The sequence below is a fragment of the Molothrus ater genome, chromosome 2, assembly GCF_012460135.2.
Source record: "Molothrus ater isolate BHLD 08-10-18 breed brown headed cowbird chromosome 2, BPBGC_Mater_1.1, whole genome shotgun sequence".
NCBI classification, from domain to species: domain Eukaryota; kingdom Metazoa; phylum Chordata; class Aves; order Passeriformes; family Icteridae; genus Molothrus; species Molothrus ater.
The window spans coordinates 62184414-62204510 of NC_050479.2; the positions used below are offsets into that span (position 1 = coordinate 62184414).

General features: G+C 34.9%; 1 protein-coding gene across 6 annotated transcripts in view; it reads left to right on the top strand.

The window, feature by feature from the left end:
- Window positions 1-20097, top strand: part of LRCH1 (leucine rich repeats and calponin homology domain containing 1) — a 116543-nt gene that overhangs the window by 83348 nt on the left and 13098 nt on the right. For 3 of the 6 annotated variants that reach the window (XR_004980254.2, XR_004980256.2, XM_036383282.2), the window contains 4 exons: window positions 3772-3879; window positions 8183-8292; window positions 11769-11906; window positions 13374-13451. Coding sequence is in view for 2 of the 6 variants with exons in the window: in XM_036383282.2 (XP_036239175.1) it covers window positions 3772-3879; window positions 8183-8292; window positions 11769-11906; window positions 13374-13451 (434 nt within the window). In the remaining 4 variants the exon portion in view is untranslated. The remainder of the gene's footprint in view (window positions 1-3771; window positions 3880-8182; window positions 8293-11768; window positions 11907-13373; window positions 13452-20097) is intronic. The other 3 variants (XR_004980258.2, XM_036383307.2, XR_004980255.2) reach the window with 2 other exon arrangements.

Consider the following 20097-nt stretch of genomic DNA (forward strand, 5'->3'; position numbering starts at 1 on the left):
TTCATGTTGTTTCATCTTCTGCTGTTTTGCTAACACATAAGAAATACTTAGAGGTAGAAGTAGTACATGTCAGAGAATACTGGCATGTTTGTGAAGCCTGCAGCCAGCCTTTTAAAGCTGGTTTGCTTGGCAGGTCTGTAGTTTCTTCATTGTATTTCCTTTAAAACTTTGTACATCTTTTGTGCATTCTAACACTGGTTGGAATTTGTACTTGTTAATTGTATACTGCTTTATTGTCATGGAGCTGAGCTAGTGAAGAGGTCCAGCATTTCTGTGACCCAGAAAGGTTTTTCAGCTTAGATTGTAGTGTATTTTAATAGTATTTTTTTATTTCAGTTCTTAATGGCCTTCGAGGAAATGTTAAACCTTACTGGAAATGTAAGCTCTAATGAAGTTAAATAGTCCTAATGTGTTCTAACTGTTTAACTTTGTTAGAGCTTCCATTTGAATTAATTGGCTCTATAAATCTCTTAAATCCAAGTGCAACATTAAAAGGACATTGAAGTGTTCTAACTTAAATGTGTCCACCATGCTCTGTGGAAAAAATAGTGGCAATTTTTCAATGAAAATATATGCAACTGTATTTTTTCTGAAATTGGAGAGTTTATTTTCACTGTGTTTATTTTCATCTATTTAAAGTGAATGTTGCTTTCTATTTGACTTTCCATCTTCCTCATCATTTCATAATGGTTTATGTCTCTTGGAAAGGTGAAAGTAAGCTGTTCTAGACTTGTGGTAAAGATTCCAGTTTTTTGAAGTACACACACAAATATAAGTGGCTTAAACTTCTGTGTTATTACATACTGATATGTGTTCAGGACTGAAGGTCCTTTTATACTTTCATTTTTAAGCTAGGCAAAACATCAGGAAAATTCATATCTGATGGCTGACAGAAAGAACCCAAAGTACCCAAAAAAAATATTTTGAAAGGTAATGAATGTGCTTACATTTCTTGAAAGATTTTTTCAAAGGGTCAGAAGTTTACATTGAATGTAAAAGGATTTTTAAATTTTTCAGATTATTTCCTTCTGTATTTTAAATATTTTCAGAGAATGTGGACTTTTCAAATTCATATTAATTTTGAAAACCTTAAAAAAATTCCATTGAACAGAAACAATTTTGTTAGAGCTGTAGTTCTCCTCTTGGGAAATGCATTAGCTCTCTGAAAAGGAATCACTAAAAATAGCAAATAGATTTAAATTCTCCCTTTTTCATCCATGAATTAATTAAAATGTTCAAAGTGGTGCTAATTGTTGAAATTGAGAGTTGCCAAGGTCTTGTGTTATCTTTAATATGCCAGACCTTCAAGTCTGGCTTGAAGCAGACATTAGAACAGCTTCTAATACATCTTGCAATCAGTAGTTGTTTTTCCTTTGTGTTGTGCCATTTCTAGGTCACTGTATTTCTTAGTTTCTGCTGAAAAAAGTGACAACAACACAGACAAAAAAATTCCTATTGTCAGAGGCTGAAGCAAGCACTGACAAAACTCGAAGTCACAAAGCACTTTGTATTCTGAAGTGAGAAGTTGTTCCCTTGCTACTGTTCACATAGTGTGACATTACTTGTGAATCTAGTGCCTTCAGTTTGGGTGACTTGTAGAGAACTTGAAGCACAATGTTAGTAGCTATGCTGGGACATGCTTGTATTTCAAGTTAGTTGGAACATATAATGATCAATGAAACTTGACAGTATTTTTTTGTCATTTGAGTGCTCATTACTGTCTTTCTATCTCTGGATATTTATTCCTTCAGTTTGTTTTCTTCCCTAACTGCATTATCTGTGTACTTTGAAAAATAGTTGAGAATCTCAATTGCTACCAGAGTCAGACTGTTTACTTTTTGCCATAAATCTGTGTACTGTTACCCCCCAGTGTTGACTCAGAGTTTGTTGTGCTGACTCTGAAGTTCAGCTGGTGTCCCAATAGCCAGAAGCAGTGACCCAGCCTTGGGAAAGTCTAAAGAGAGAGAGCAAGAGAGAGAGCTGTGGAACTCTGAAAAGAAGTTTAAGGTGAAGTTTTATATGACACAGTCTGTATTACTATCATGTTAATACAGATTCCAAAATTGTGGGAAGGAAAAATCCTACATGAATAAGATCCTTCTGAATATTAGTTGGGAATGTTAGAAAAGAGGGACTTCTTGTCCTTACTGAAACTTTACTTTGGACTTTCTTCTAATATTTGGTTGATTTTAGTTGCTTTTAGATCTACACAGCAATCTTGAATTGATTTGTGTTTATGGTTTAGCATTTAGAGCAGAAGTAGTTTATAGCATCTAGTTTGGTCTGAGGAACATGAATGTTGCTTGTGTGTAGGATTCAATAGATAAATGTGAGGATACATGTAGAAAAGCAAGAAATGAGTGAATTTTTTTTTTTTTTCAGAAGTGATAAAGGAACATTGTGATCAAATACAGAAAGAGTTCATTAAGGGGCATCATCACTATGAAAGGCAGAAAAGACATTTAAATCTCTGTCAGAAAATAGGAAACCAGTGTGAAGCTTTGAAAGGATGGATGATATGCTGAAGAGATTCAGGAAGGAGATACTTTAAGTGTGTCAGTATCCAGTTCTGAAACAGTGTAGAATGGAGGTTTGAGGAAAGCCTGGGGAGAAATCCTTGCCACAATTCAGACAAGAGACGGAAGTGCAGAGTACATGTGGTAGGGAAGGAAAAAAATTTCTGCAGAAGGATCTGAGGATCAGTAACAGGTGGTGTTGTGACTAGTTAAAGGAGAGAAGGCAGAATGGATAGGGAGAAGAGGAGCTGTATTGCTGCCCCAATTTAGTTCATGAGTGGTCATGAACTGTAGACATGATAAGCTTTTACTGTCATCTGGTGAATAGTCTGCAGACTGTTGCAGCTTCTGTGGAAATGTACAGTTTTGTGTACTTCAGGGACTCCAGTTGAATAATTAATGATGCTGAGTTTCTCAGAAGACTGTCTGTGGTGCAAGTTTGCCAAAGCTTGTTGTGCAAACTCAGGATCAGCCTTTGGGGTATTCTATGCCTATTCTTGTCCCTGGGAAGCCTCTCTAAAAGTTATGGAGCACCAGTACTTACATAACCGTGGTGGACCCATTGTAGATTTGAATTTATTGCTGGGGGAGTTAGCAAGAAAAAAAGGTAGTGCTTCATTGGTTATTAAGTAAATTAAAATGAAAGGAAAGCATCTGTGGTACATGCACTTACTGAACATCCTTCAACAAAATGAGAAGTGATATCCAATTGATAATGTAGTTGCTACTTCCAAAATCAGCTGGGAAATTGTAATGTAATAATATTTTCATATGGATGTGTGAATTTTCTTTGTGAGACGTGTTCTTATTATGTAGTTACACAAATATCTAAAAATCCTGATTCTGTGGTAGTTTCCTTCTTGAAACTTCACAGCTGGTATATTTACCTCCTGACTCAGAGAAAGGTTTTTATCAGGCTATAAAGTAAAATCTATGGGTACTTTTTCTTAAAACTTGGTTGTAACAAGTTGTGTGAAGTGCTATGGTTACAATGATCTTGATAAGCTTAACAGCCTTAACTGCACATATGATGTATGATTTGCAAGTACTAACATTTAACTCTTCGTTCTTTTTATTCTGCACCATCTTTCATTCTTTTCTCAAAATTTATGCATTTTGTATTAATCACCTTTGAATTACATCCTTGCCATTACCATACAATCCTAATGCCATATATGAAATGCTGCTGCCCACTTTTATCCCCACTCCGGTCCTTATTACCACCATGGTTGGACTGGTTATCACTCCCCTCCAGCAGACCCATCCCTCAGTTTTCCTCCTATCTCCTTCAACACACTTACACAGGCACAAACATGGGACAACTTTAGCTACAGTATCCCATCTGAAGGAGACAGTGACAATGGTAGGTGTTCCATATATAACTTACTTTACTTGTTTTCAGAAACATGAATGTGTGGTGAATGCCCCATGTGGCTAAGGACAAAAGACAATACTCTCCAGGGGATATTTATAGGACTAAATTTCTCAGAGGAGGCACTTTAATTTGCTCTGGAATATATAGTGTCAAAAGTCAGAGTGAAGTTTCACTCTTTTCTACTCTGCAAAACAGCTTTTCCCGTTATATTAATTCCAAGAACTAGTTTCATTGTGGGTTTATTTACTTGTTTTATTTTCAAGCAGCAAAATTAACTGCTGTTTGAGTACAGCTTTTACAAGTTGTACTCAAACAGCAGTTAATTTTGCTGCTCTCTCTTCTGCATTTTTTAATATTTTTTGAAAGTTACTTAACTATTAAAATATTCTTCTTCCATCTACATTTATTGGTGCAGGTGCATAACTAGCATAATCGAAGAATCCATAAAGAAACAAAGCTGAAACAATCAGCTAAGCAAAGATAGTGATTTCTGTCCAATAGAAACTGTTGTTAATAAGCTGTTCACAGTGAAGGTCAGGTACATTAGTGGACTTTTATTACTGCTGCTTTTGTTTTGTTTTTCTCCAGGGTTTTGTCAAAATACACTGAGGCACAGTGTATTTTGACAAAACATTTGTATGCAAATGTATGCAAATATTTTGTATGCAAAGTGGGCCATGTTTTGCCAGTTGCCCTAAAATGGAAAGGTGTTAAGATATTAAAAGGTTACAAAACTTTCAAAATAATCAGATTGAAATCAAGACCACAAATATTGAATGATACATGCAAACATTTAGCTTACAGTTAAGGAAACTTTCCTGTCTGACTATTCAGGTGCCACTCTGGAAGTCACACTTGTACCACTCAAGCCTTCAGGACTGAACCCTCTTCACGGGGGGTGTTTCATTCTTAGTTCAGGTCTTTAGTTGAGAGTATTTCCTATTTGCCTCAGTGTTCTTGATTATAAAACCATAAAAGATAGCATATGTAAGGAATCACTCCATAAGGGAAGTGAGTGTGGAATGTAAGAATTCTGATACTGGTAACTTGAAAAAACTGAATTTAGTTCATGATGGTCTGAAGCTAAGTTAACATTTCACTGATGAATAGCATAACAGAGAAACCTAGAGGTGCTTCTTCTATCAGTGTTGAATTTGATCTGTGTTTACCTATATTTTTAATACTTTTTAATGTTTTAATCTTCTAAATGAAAGGAGGGGCACAGACTAGCTTGTGCATTTGGAAATAATAGAAGCCTCCTGTCACTCTTAAATCTTAAGCCAAATAGAAATGTTAGCGTTTGTCTTGGAGTGTTATAGCGGAAACTGCTTTTACAACTGCATATTTTTTTTTTAATTGGGGTTGTTGCATTTCTGTTACTTAAATTTAGACTGAATAAGTCAATCAAAGAGAAAAGTAACTATGAACTTGCAGCCTGACTTCAGCTCTGCCTGTCCTAGTCCAACCTTCTTTTTGTCTGTTATATTTAGAGTCAGGTTAAATAATTTTGTGGTTTGCCTGAAGGATGACATTGTTACACTAAGTACTCAGTACACTGAATTCCTTGATGTACAATTAATAGTGGAGAAATGTGCACTGAAATTCATTGCAGAAATGAAAATTTTCACCAGGAAGTTTGTCCTTAACAGTGGTATGTTGAGTATGTTATTACCTATGTTATTAACTATTACTCATCTAACTTGTTGACACTTATGCAAAATACTTTTTAAAAAAATTTTGGAACAAGTACTACTTAATAACCTGGCTTGAGCATGGATTCAAAAAGCAGAAACTGATTATTTGAAAGAGTGAAAAATAGACATTCAGCTGTATGTGTTATGGGCTCTCCTTGCTGGAGATTGTGTGTAATGCTGAGAAGCAAGCAACACTTAGGACTGCCAAAACTTCCTTTTATGGGAACACTTTTTAAAAAATTCAGTACATAACTAAACGTTTATAGTTAATGCTTTAGAGTGTGGAGGTTTTTAAATTCTGGTTTTTAATCAATTAAACTTATTTCATTGAAAAGCTTCTATATTTGTAGTTTCTCACTGCCTAAGATTAGCCTGCCTTTTTCTTGTGGTGGAATTGATGAAGTAATGTATAAGGTATGTTTATAATCTGAAATTGGAAGGAAGTAAATCTTGGAACTTTGACTTGACAAAGGCCTAAAAAACGATAGCTGTGGCCAACTGAATGAAGACCATAATAATACTCTAATTCTATGAAAATTGAACATAATTCTGTACTACTGGGTTTGTAAACAATTATTTGAAATGTTGCTACTGCTAATAAAGCTACAGTGGCTTTTAAGTACCATTTAGACCATGGTTGTACTCTTCAAAAATAATTTTTCTCTAGGTATTTCATCTGTGAGAGGCAGCAAAGCTCAATTATTAGACTTGTACAATGAACTAGAAAATCTTAGTAATTGCAGCTACTATTTTTAATTAATGAGATAGGAGATTTTTATTTCACCTCTTAAAAATTTAGAAACAGCCTCCAGTAAATTATTACAGAGTTGCTAATGCAGAAGTTTTAATACAGTACAGTTCTGGAGTTAATTGAAGTCCTTGATAAGGGTTTCTGCTCTTGAAAAACTTATGGTTTTGGGGTTTTTTTTGTAGCCGTCTTAAATGATGCAATTTATAAATAACAATTTACATATTTTTCACCATGTAGCAGTGTTCTAACAACCTCTGTGTTTTTGGGCATGAACAGTCATAGTCACATGTCACCTTTCTACAAAATGTTAGGAAGCATGGATCTGTTCATACCCCCTACTTTGGATTTAGAATTCAATTCCAAATGTTGAGTCTGCCTTCTACAAAGCAGAAGATTAAATATCAGTAAAATCTTTGTATCTGAAGGCATGGCTCTGCTACTCTCATGCATTGTGTGGCAGGTCAGCATGAAGAATGTTTTTATTTAAGATGTGTGCACCTCTGTGGAGAGCCTTCTGAATGGTGACACTGATGAAGATGTGTTGTCCACCCAGAGAGAGGATTTGAGCTGCAGTCACTCTCTGTAGTTCTGTCCTGCACATTCTCTACAGGATGCTCTCCCACTCTATCCCTGGGATTTCTGATGACATTAGTTTGCTAATATAGAACTGTAATATTAGATGTTCTATTTAAAAGCAGTTCTGTTTAACAAATAGCGTTAATATGGCATTCCAGAAATTACTGATTTTACTGAAATTACAGCAAATTTCAGTTCACTGAGAAAAGTTAAATCAGGACTGTATGGGTCAAGTAGTGGAAGGAAGCAAGTTTGGTAACTGGCCATAGTTTATTCTGTCTTGGTGCCTAAGTTGAATAGCCTAAAGATATACAAGGAGTTTGTTGCCTTAAGCTTATAGTAGCTAGGGGAAAGAACTCTGCCTTTTGGCTGAAGTGCCATAGGTGCTGTCTGTCTGTCCCTTTGGCTAGAGAAGTAACTTAAATCAATTATCTCATTACTTAAACAGCCTGCATACAGCTAAACCTGCACACAGTTGGGTGAGATTCCTTGTGACCACACTTGTGTCAGGTGGCAAACAGAGTCACAAACAGGGACGGTTGCATTTTGGCTGTATATCCTCTTGTTCTTCCGACCCATTCACAGCAGTTACTGCTCACAGAAATGGAAGGGTGGAGGTGCATATTTGCAGAAATGTCATGTAATGGTTTCAAGGAACTGTATTGTGGGCAGTGATAGAGTTGACAGGACTGGTAGGAAGGAGAACTGCCAAGGGTGTGTGCTATGTCATTTGCAATATGACTTTTTAGTGTAGGCACTTACTGAATGGCTGAGTCTTCCTACATTTGTCTTTGTTTGATGGGTTTGTCTTTATTTTTTACTTTTTTAGCATAACCTTATCTAGTAAGCATTTTGTTCTGCATAGGAGTCTTGTCACAGCTTTTTAAACAATTCAGCATCTCATTAGGAGAGAGTTCTACTTAAGAGTAAGAGGTGTTTCCTGCCATGTTAAATACAAAGCATTGTAGAGATCAGACTCTCTAAGGGACACTGCTGGTGCTTAATCATCTGACAAAGCTTGCCCATTCAGATTAGGATTTGGATTATAAATTATCTGCACCATTGCTGCCTCAGGACACTGTCCAGAGCAATATCCCAAAAGCAGCCATTCGTAATTGTAATCCAAGATCAGATTTTTCTGTCCTGGAGGACAAAAAAAATTTCTAACTTTTTTTGCTGGAGGCAATGCCTAAGGATTTTGCTTAATTTAAAAATAAAAAAATAAAAGTGTTTGTTCTTAAACTAAAATCTCTCTTTTTAAAAATCACAGTGTTCTTAAGACCACAGAGAAATTTGGAATCAATAGACCCACAGTTCACAATTCGAAGGAAAATGGAGCAGATGAGAGAAGAGAGAGAGCTTGTGGAGCAGCTACGTGAGGTATGTGAGTGTTGGTAGAATTAATTTATGCTGATGGAATGTCTTCTTTAGTTTTTCTTTGGGAAAGTTGCCGAAGGAGAAAAATACAAGAAAGGTTATATGAGGCAATATTGCTTCTGCAAATCACATTGATGAGACTATTGCTGAAGTTCTTTATCACAGTCAGATGTCTGTATTTCAGGAAAGACTTCGTAAAAATGAGAAATAATAATGGGAGTTACCTGAATGACATCCAGTTAATCAGCATGCCTTGCACTGGTGGAATTAACTAATTGTTTAATTTAATCTAATCAGAAAGGCTGAAGTGAGCACTTGAGACAGAGAGAGAGGTCTAGGAACTATTTTCAGTTTTGCATGTAAAAGGCACAGTGAAATTTATTAGTTCAAGCTGAAAGTAGATAACTAATGCTTGAAGCAGCTTTCTTAGAAATTAAATCAGTATTTCATCAGTGGAAAATCTGATACAGAAGTTGATTTCCTGATACATTGTCTTGAATGTAAGAGCTAGAACCTGATGGAAAAATTGGTGCATAGGATTTGTGTTACACAACTAATACCTGGGTAGCAATGTTTGTGTGACACCTGGTTGTGTTGAAAAAAGAGATGACAACCTTTGCTGTGAGGAATGTCACAAGCCTGAACCCATCAAGGTTGTTCCAGTTACATCCTGTTAACAGGACAGAGGGACAGACATTAACATAACTGCAAATCCTGAAAGTGATAGGTGATTTTCACTTCACATCTGAATTACAAGATTATTTGTTCTTATCTCATTAGCTTCATGGAATGGCCAATTGAAAAATCATCAGTTTGTTTTAAATAACATATCTTCTATTAATTAGTTTTAAAGCAACAGGGTTCTTCTCTTTACCAAAAAGTGCTTAAAAGGTGGGATTTTTAATGCAGAACGATACAGACTTCTAGATTTGCATTGTCTTACCTCAGCCCTCACCTGTTCTAAGTATGAATTAACCTAACTTTGCCCTGCTGATTATATATTTTTTAACAGAACAGGTCTTATTAAAGATTTAACATAGTTGATAGAATGTAGTGTATTATCAATTCTAAACCTGAATGATGCCAAAAGGACAAGATTCAGGAATTAGATGAGACAGACTTATTGGCAATGGGAAAGAAAATGTGGTAATGGGGAAGTAGCAGTAATAAACTGCAGTTGTTTGTAGTTATTCTGAGCCTAGTCTGTTCAGCAGCATCAATGCAGCTTTCAAACATTTCTTTGAAGAGTTACCATGGGTATGTAGCAAGCCTCAAGTTCCTAAAAATAATCATAGATAATTTTTGCAAGATCCCTGCCTTGTGCATTAGTTCAGTTAATCCTCACAATGAAAAGTGGAACAAGGTTATTCACTGTGTCACAGTCAGGCATGATTGTGGAGAAGTAATAAGGATGTCTCTACACAGTATTAGGTATTACCTAATGCTACTACCAATAATGCTGGTTTAATGTGTTATGTTTTAGCTCCACTCACTATCCTTCTTTGCTCTCACCCTGAAATATCATGTCCTAGAATGCAAATTATTTTGTTTCTTGTGAGAATTTTGGTTACAAGTCATTGAGCTAGAAGACTGACTGTGTTTGAAAACACCAAGTGAGATTTTCAAATTAATAAAACTTATATCGATATACTGGGTCCTTTAGTGACATTGGTAACCACCAGAACATTTGATTATGTACTGCACAAGAAAATAGCCCAGAACATACAAGTAATTAAGTTTTTACTTTATTCAATAAATACATAAATTAGTAAATTTTGCTTTTGAATTGTTTAATGGTAAGTTAGCATGTAGTGAGATTCCACAGAGCCATGAACTCCAGCATGAAATGGTACTGAGTTGGTATTGTAGGTGCACTGTGCTCCTATAAAAAGCACACCCTGAGGTACACTGAATAGTCAGTCTCCCAACAGACAAATTAGTGTTCTAACAAATACATTTTTATTTTATTAACTTTATATGAATCTTTTTGTAACAAGTTTTGAAAAACAGTCTCAAAGTGTATTTTTTTGTGTACTTAGTAAAAATGTTTTCTGATTTGTGAATTAAATCAAGGTGAAAATGAAATGTTGTATTAGTGAACATGATGCACTCCCTTGTTTGCCAGTTGAGAAACCTACGTGCAAGTATTTGAGTGGTGTGTCTAGTAAAAGAAAAAATGGGAAAATATAATGAAACCCCAGAATGCTTCAGTGGAGGCTATTTCATGGTGAGGCCACCCAAATAAACGATGTATGAGAAAGAAGTGAAGAGCTAGATTTCTTTAGATTGAATTTCTTGCTTTAGAGTGCTGAGAATATAATGTGACTGTCTTCAGCTGCCTGAAGGGTAGTAAAAGAGAAGGTGTAAAGCCAGGCTTTTTAAAGATTAACAGTGAATCCATGAAAAACAGTGGCATAAATTGCAGAGAAAGACATTTCAAATAGCTATAAGGAGAAAATTCTTTGCCATAAGGGCAGTGAAACACTGAATGAAGTTGCTTGGAGATTCTGAGGGCTCTCTGTCCTTGTAGATATCCAAAACTTAACTAACCAGGGCTCTGGTGTCACTTCAAGTTTGTTCGACTGTGACCTCCAAAAATCTCTTCCAACCTACTTCCTTTATTCTAAAAAGAATTACCTATTCATAGATATTCATATTCAACTAGTATAGGTTGAGGTAAGATATTAATAGAGAGTAATGACATTAAGAGGTTCAACTAAGAAATACCTATTTAAAGACAATGGGGAGTAATTATCTCTAAATGTAGAGTTGGAATGTTTTCAAAATTGGAACACAGTTCAGGAGACTCATCATATATAACAATCTATTGGGTTTGCTGTATTTTTTTAAAAACTTAAGTATTTTCAAAAGTATTTTATTTTGTAATATCAAATTCTGTCTTTTGAGACTTCTGTTTTTCTTAACATGTATCCAGAATTTCTCTTTTATTTCTGAATGTTTTGCCTTCTCTTATCTGTTTTTCTGATCACCCTAAAGCTTCCTGAGTAATTTTTAGGATACTAGGGAAAGATTGCCTTTTATTCTATGCTTGTTCAGTCACTAACACAATGTAGTTCTGTTTCAATTTTCTGCTGATAAAGAAAATTTAAGATGGATAAGTAGAAGACTTGGGGAAATGGTAAAAGGAAAGAGTCACATACAGTCAGTCATGTGACTAATTGCATGAATATGTGTTTTTATACCTCTCTGTATAAAAAGAGTTGCATATTGTGGCAACAGCATTGCAGTGTTGAGTTCATTTAAGGAAGTTTATGTAGTTGAGTGACCAGCATAAAGGAGGTTGTGGTTTAGTTTCTAAAGAATTAGTTATAGAAAAGAATTGTGGTTTTTGTAATAAAAACTCCAAACCTGGCTATGTGCCTAGAGCATAGCTAGGATAGGAGATGAGGATATTTATTGCCTTTTTGTCCCATTCATGCATTTCTGTATCAAATTGTGCCTGCATTCCTCCTTTGCAGAACATAGAAACAAGGCTAAAGATCTGTTTGCCCGAGGACCTGGGCTCGGCTCTGATGGATGGTGTCGTTCTGTGCCATTTAGTCAACCACGTCCGCCCTCGCTCTGTCGGGAGCATTCATGTGCCCTCACCAGCAGTAGTGAGTTGCAAGTTTTTTGCTGCACTGAAATGTTTTATTGATTACTGTTTCGTTCCCAAATGATATGTGGGTACATAAACCATGTTACTGTTCAATGAAAAATCTTTGCTGTTACAGGCAACGTTTGTATGATTGCAAATGTTCATTAACTTTTATATATAATACATTTATATATATGTGTGTGTGTATATACACAAGCACACTTATAAATGAACAAAATTATCCTGCCTTGTTCTTAATCTAGCAACAAGATCAGGTATTTTCATAATGGCATTTCTGTTCAGAACAGTATGAAATGCTTTGGTTACAAGTTTTCATTCTAGTAAACCCTTAAAAAACTAGCCTGTCCTCCATTGATTGAAAAAAAGTGAGGTTGGCTTCAGCAGTGTATGGCTTAGTAGATGTCATGCTACTAAAGCACTTAAAACAGTTATTAGTACATTTGTCCTGTTGGGTAATATGTAGAGGTGATTCCTTTTACCCGCAGACAGAACAGAAACTTGCACTGTAGTGATTTAATATTGGCTTACCTAAATCTAAGGACCTGAAGATTACAGTACATAAACTGTGTGCACTTACTAAAACTTAAGAAAATACTATTGTGTTTTCTCTGTTTATATCTGTTTATTGAATAGATCATTGTTCCAGGTTTCTGATAACAGTCTGGTTCTGAAGAGGTTTTGTGTGTTTTCAACTATTTGCCTTTTTTCTTTTTAACATACAATTTGGTAAAAATTTGCCATGTGCACCCTGATACTCAATTCTGAGAATACCATGTGTATTTTGGAGGCAGTCTGTAAGAACTTTCAAGAAGACAGATTTAAGAAAAATATACTTTTTCAGATATTCTGGTGCAATTTCTTTTGCTGTTCCTTGACTTGAAATAATTTCTATCTTTGGTAAAAATATGACATTGCCAAAATTTGCAAACTTGAGTATCTGGGGTAAAAACTTCTCATGCTGATTTAAAAAAATATGTGTCTTGTGGTATTTTCTGTAACAAAAAGCACATATTTTAATTTTTTTTTCATTTTGTTTCAACTTTATATTGATGTTCTCTCCGTTGAAACAGCCTTCAAATTACTTTAGCCTGGAAAATCAGTTCTTTGAATTCCTTGCTACTACAGTGAATTCTTGGTTTAAGTGAATATTCAGAAATTACAATTGTTTCACATCTGATAAAATTAGAAACTAAAAGAGTGAGGAGTTTGGGTTTTGGTTTTTCTTTTTGGTAACATGATACTTCTGTAAGTATTTGGTGAATAGTTCTGAGTGAGACAAATTGTAGAAATGTTTGAGATTCTAAAGTAATGAGACATTGATTCTTCAGGGACATTAATATAATATATAGCTACTATAAATTTGTGAGTACATAAAAAATTTTAAAGGTGTGAGCCTGTTAATTACAGTTAAGTCTGTTCTTCATGACTTCTTTAGCCATAGATGATTTTTTTTTCTGTTCTACAGCCTAAACTTAGCATGGCCAAATGCAGGAGAAATGTGGAAAACTTTTTGGATGCATGTAGAAAACTGGGGATACCAGAGGTAATTTAATTGTCTGTCATTTCTAGATGTTCAAAAATGAAAACACATTAATTACATGGAAGCTGAATGATAATTTTATGCACTACAGGTTTTTAGCAATAAAGACACAGAATTTTAAAACTGAGCTAAATAATGTGATTTAATACTACTTTAGTGCATGTAAATGGCTTATTTCATAGCACTTAAAAATTGCAGCTGCTGTCTCAAAAGAGTAATTCACTATTATCTCTAATACATCTTTTTTGCTATGGAAAATAAATAAGGAATTATGATAATGTATTATGTAAGTAGCCAAAAGCTTGCTAATTTTTTTTCATTGCACAACATAACTGCATTTTTACCTCATGCTTTTCAAATATGAACTTCATCCTTCTTAATTTTTACTTTTTTTGCAATATTTCCATTTTTTACAATTTTAAGTACTCTATGCATTGGTGACTAATAACAGACTCATCTCTTGTATTGAAGTATTTCTACAGCGATTTGAAGAAAAGCATTGTATGTTAAGTACGGAAAGCACGTATGTGTAAGAGTCTATCATGTAGTTATAAGTATTTCAGTCGTTGGAAACAGGGAAATTGCAGTGCTTGGTAATTTCTGATTTTCATTTAATAATGGTATCACTCATCATGTAATTTATTCTCATCTTCATAACTAATGTAATGAATGCTGCAGTTGCATTGGAATTATTTCAAAGACTTCCTTATGCTTTAGAAGAATCTATTAAGAAAAAGTCAAATTTCAAATACGTAACCCTCAAAAGAAGGTAAAGTGTTATATAAGGTCATTTTAAACTGAACACAGGAAAATTACATTATGTATTTTCACTGGTGCCTACATATGACAGTATAACTAAGGCTGAGTTCTTTTTCGTCTGTTTCAAGAATGCTGAAATGTAAAGATATTTTGTGTGATTTCTACCACCATCCCCTTGGGGAGCAGATGGTAATGCAAGATTTCACATTGGGAAAGAATTATAGTGTCAATTCTTTGTTTTATCTATATTTTAGCACTTGATTCGGAGGACAGCAAAAGTGACAGATCATTTTTGCTATTTGTAGGAATTTTGAGGGGGAGACTTTCTTACAGTTCCAATGAATGGTTCATCATAAATTTAATTTGACAATTCAATGTAATGGCTGGGTCTCTTAAGCTGTAATGGTTTATTTAGTTCTTGTAGTTATGTAATTTATTATGTTAGAATGATTCCATATTAAAGGTAAAATTTCACTTCAGAGAAGGTGGAAATCTCATTGTTCTGGACTTCTAGACATGGATCATTTGTTAAGCAGCCCCAAAATTCTTCTGATGTATCATAAATTATCAGTGAAGAGAATACAGGTCTAATTTTCCTGGCTGTAGCCTTTTGGGAAAGAAAAGGCTAAGGTCTGTTTTCATTGCTGCTATGAGATCTTTCAGAAATCTTTCCTTCTTTTTGATTTTGGATTTCTCTAAGTAAGCTCTCTGGAGAAATATCTTCTTGGTATTTTGTGAATAGGCATTTCATAAATATATTTATTACCCCTTCTTTTTTATCCTTTCATCAAAATTACTGCTGAATTCTGTAGGATTTTTTACAATTTTATTAAAGTTTATTTATTGAAGAGTTGCATGGAAGCTTGGGCTCAAAGCCACATCTTACCAGTCTGATTTGTAAACTAACCATCTTTATGTATCTAAATAAGCATTAACTTCTCTTGAAGGGAAAAGCTCATTCACTTAAATATTAAATTAACTGCTTGCAATTGTAAACTTACAATAAGTCTTTAAGTAGTCTGAGCATATTTTTTTTTATTAGCCATTGGTAATTTGCAAATGTATGTTTACAAAATTTGCTATATTTTCTGAGAATGCATCGTGTTGTGGAGCTAGCTAGTAGATGCTAGAACTTTGCTGTGTGTTCCAGGGACATGGATTAGGAATGCAAAGTTGTGTAATAGTGAGTATGGCAGTCAGCTATCAAAGTTTTTAAAGAACTACAGATGGCATGCTCATGCTGCTTCAGATGGATGAGCTGTGCTGTACCTAACTATCTCTGGAGAAACCAGGAAGAGAAGTGACTTTTTTTTAAAACAAGCACCCTATGTGGGAAAGTGATGGGTTCTACTTTTGAGTCCTTATATACCTGTAGGTATTGGGCTTTTCTGTGGTACTTATGCCCATGTCTAGTTCCTAAGAATTGACTTGAAATTCTGCTGCATGGGTTTGAAAAGGCTTTTAAATGGTCATAATTTGTGTTGGTTTGTTTTCAGTTATTTAAGGAATAGAGTACGTGCTGTTTCTTGAACTCCACCGTTTTGGAATAATTTCCTGTTTAGTCATGTAAAATGAAAATAAGAAAATAGCTAAGTAATTGCTGTGCTGTGCTGATGTGCATGGTCTCTTACTTCTGTGGTTTCCAGCATTCAATTATTGGATCAAAATTACTTTCCCAGAATGATCCTGGGAAGTTTCATACAGATGTAGAACAATGCAGCTGCTATCTAAATGTGTCACACTGAGTATTTGGCGTCTTGACCAAAGAATTGCAAATACAAAATTGAGGAACATCACTGTCTCTTTATCATGACTGGTATGTAGAAGACTCTGAAAGCCATTACCTGCCAGGTGAGAGTTCCAATACAGTGGGGGACACATTGAAATTGATTTCTGTTAACAGCCACATGATGCTTTTGACTGCATGCAGAAGGAACGTGCTGGATCACACACAGGAGGGAGGTTTGAAGTCTGACCCTTAATAAGAAACTAAATAGCAATGCTCTGGCTGCACCAGGAGGCTGTCAAAAGTGTGAGAATTGCAAAACAATCAAATTGTGTCCAATTTTGCTACTAGGCTTTGCTGTAGCACCATATCAGTGAACCTGTTAAATCACTTTTTGAGACAAAACAACATTTTGTTTGATGTGAGAAAGGGATATTGGCAGGTAAGTATCTGAAAGTATGAAGATTCAGAAAATGTCTGCCATGCCCCTCAGGAGTTATATTACAAAAAGGTTCAGTCCTTGTTTCTTAGAAAATTGCTAAAGAATACTTTGTTTGACGTGGTTAACTAAAACCCATCAAATTGCCTAATTTACCTCAGCAGGGCTGAGGCCCTGCTGCATTTTTTAGTGACATACAGTACTTGGATTGTGCCATTCACTGGACTTAACATTGTTAATGTCATGTGAGCCCACAAATAATACCACCCTCACTGCTAAGTCGTTCATCCATGTTGCACCCACCCTCTCACATTTTGTGGGTTTGAAAAATAAAGCTGGATTTTTTGCTTCTCTTTTGTGTGGAAGTGTGGCCCCCAAAGTGACAAATGTAATGATTCTATTGCAGTTTTACTCTTCCTAATGACATCTCATGCCAAAGATATTAAAAATTGTCAGAAGAGTGAATTATCATCACATTACCTTGTATGTAAAGTTATGGAAGTATTTTGTTTACAACTGCTCTTTCATAAAACCAGTAACAAAATATGTAAATAAAGGCAAAAATATTAATGCAGATTTCTTCAACTTGTCATTGCAAAATCAGTATTCACACTAGGAGTAAGGACATAGACTTTGCTATTTCAACCTGCAAATTAATAACTTAATTAAACTTGAGCTTTTATTCTTGGTAGCCGTTTTTCCTGGCAATCCATATTACAGGGTGTTATGCAATTTCAGTAGTGTGAACCAGTAGTCCTTTCAAAAGTTAAAAATTGATTTGTGGTGGGTTGAATGATACTTTACTATAAGTAAGATTTAGACCAAAACAAAGCTGTACATGCAATATGTTTGAAAGACAAAAATTACAAGTTTTGGTCTACATCTTTTCTGGTTCTGAGTTATGAACAAATAAGGGGTATCAGAAGTAGGATCTTCTAAGCGTTTTTTGAAAAAGAAAATGTAGTCTTTTCAATGTCTTTGAAATTAGCTTTTTACAAAGACAGGAATTAATTTTTATAGTATTCAGCTTACACTAATGTAATATCTTAACAATTTAGGCACTTGAGCATATTTTGACTCTTTATTGGGGTCAGGTCAGAGAAATATGATTTATCTTTTTAAAAGGAAAACAAATATTTCCCCACATAACATATTGTATTGATCATCATACAGTTTAAAAATAAAGATAGACTGAAGTTATCATGATTACTAATAGAATGGTAATTTCTATTTGTAAAAGGTAGTGATAAAATGAAATCTTTCACAGCCAAATGTTCCAGTGTCTGTGTTCCAGCACATCAGCAGTGATGCAGCATGATTTGGTATGACCAATAATACCTTGGGTAGGAATGAGAGACTTCTGCCATATCTCTTGAATTTTCAGTCATTTACATTGTGTAAACATACTGAGCAGAAAAGAGAGTGATGATAAGGAATGGCTTTTTGGATCTCACATCATTGTACAAAGATGCAGACTACGAAAGGTTTATGTGTGCCCCTTCTGAGTGACTTTAGTCCTGCAAAGGGGACCTAAGACTATGTATCAGCCTCTCCTCTGATAATGAGATTCTCTCTGTGGCAATGTCAGACAGGATTATTCTAAAAATCAGTGTGTCTTGAGTTAGTGTAGGAATTGCAAATTAAGCAAAACAATAATAAAGAAAAACAAAACAGGAGGCTTTTGTATTCTAAAAATACCAAAACAAAGGAGGCAGCCAGGCAGTGACTGTAAAGTGTTTTACCTTCTATCCACCTGTTAGTTGTTCAACTGGTAATCACGTTTTTCAGTTTAATGCAAGGTATATTATCATTGCCACTTATGCTTCTTTTCTAATCACTTCACGTAATCAGTTACTTCTCCATAGTTTCATCATGAGACATCCATGAAGTTGCAGTAAGTTTATCAGGTATGACTCATTTCTCCACCTTTTCCCTCTGGACTCGGTAATGGACACTGTGTGGCCTACGGTATGGAGTTAAGTGGTTCAATATACTCTCAATTACAGTCCTGAAATCAGAGTTCTGAGCTTCCTTTCATTTATGTTTTGAGTATAGTGCATATGCACTACAGATTTCTTTCTTAATGCACTTCTGCAAGCTTACTCTTGACCTTTTTTACCAGAGTGTAGATCCGAGGAGGTCAGTTCTGAAATGCTCTCTGTTTTCAGTTACTGCAAGGGCATGCAGAATGAGGGTGGTTTGTGCACACAAACTGCTGGTTATGCTTTTGCTGTCGTATTTCTGTCTTACTGTGTTTATGCTGTGTGCATGATTGACAGCTCTATGATTTAATCATACAGCTTCATAGACGTAACATGTCAGTCCATAAATGTAATTATTAAATAGATGTATCTTTTTCATTCTTACTAGCAATAATTTCAATCCCCTAAATGAGAGGGGCAGTATTTGTCATAGATGGGTGGATGAGTGATTATCTTTGAGACGTTGTATGGAGGTCATGTGCTTTTACAGTATTTCATGATGTCATGTTTTAGTTTTGTATTTTTATTGCACAAGATCAGTGCAATAAGGGAAATACGTCTACCGTTTTAGAAAAGCTATATATTTTCATCTACAAATCTAAAATACATAAAATAGAAATATTTTACATTATAAGGTGTGAATATAACACCAGGTTATCCATCATCACAGAACACACAAAAATAGATATTCCTAAGGCTTCCCCAAGTTTCACTGAATTTAACTAAAACACATCATGGCAGTTTCTGTAGAAAGTTTCTTCTACGTGTGTTGGCTGTTTTTGTACGCTTTGGCTTCTCCTTGTGCTGCTTAGGATGTTAATCTTGGGTTAGCAACTTCATCGGTATCTGTAAACAGTCAGCCTATTACCATCTCTCAATCTCTAAAGTCTGAAATTACTCCCTTTTCCATTTGACTGCAGTAGGGACTATTGGCATTCTTTGGGGTTTTTTGGACAAAAATTTTAAAAGGTCCTTGTTATAAAGGTCTGGCATTTTATTTTTAAAATATAAACTGGACTTATCTTAGATATTTACTTTTGATATGTATTTGCAGTAAGTAGGAATTGAGTCTTGGATGTTGTTCCAAAATTAATCCAGCATTTACTGGGTTTATTGGTGTCTTTGGTATAAATGCAATATATTATGTAGTTGGTAGTCATGAATAGTTTGCACTAAAACTTGTTTCTGTGGTAAGCAGCTTGTGGATGTAGGTGTTCTCAAATACAGTACTAAATCTATCCCGTTTTTAAACAAGATCAGCATGTTTTGTGCTGTCTGGGAGTTTTCATACTCTAAAAAATAACAGAATTGCACCAAAGTTTATTATCACATTAGAGTTTTGAGTTAAAAAATTCTGAAAAAGGACTGCAAAAAAAGTGCTGTTGCTAGGCAGGTGGGTTCTCTGCTCTGTATCTGCTGGCCTAAGTAACAAAATTCTGCAGCTTTTGACTCCTGGTAAAGCTAGAACCATTCATGGTAAGCAAAAATAAAACAGAAAAAAAGTGTCACTATTTAATTTGTGTATAAATGACAGTTTTGACTTCCAGTTTCACTAGTCACTTTTCAGGATAGAAAGGCATTTAAAATATTTTAAAGTTTATTTCAAACTAGAGCTTGAAACTTTGCACTAACAGAAAACAGACATTGAACTTCCATGTCTTGGTTTATTTGGTGTACTGTCAGTTCATTAAGGAAGTGGGACTGAAAAGCTTCCACAGGAGCAGTGTTCTTTCAAATTCTTAC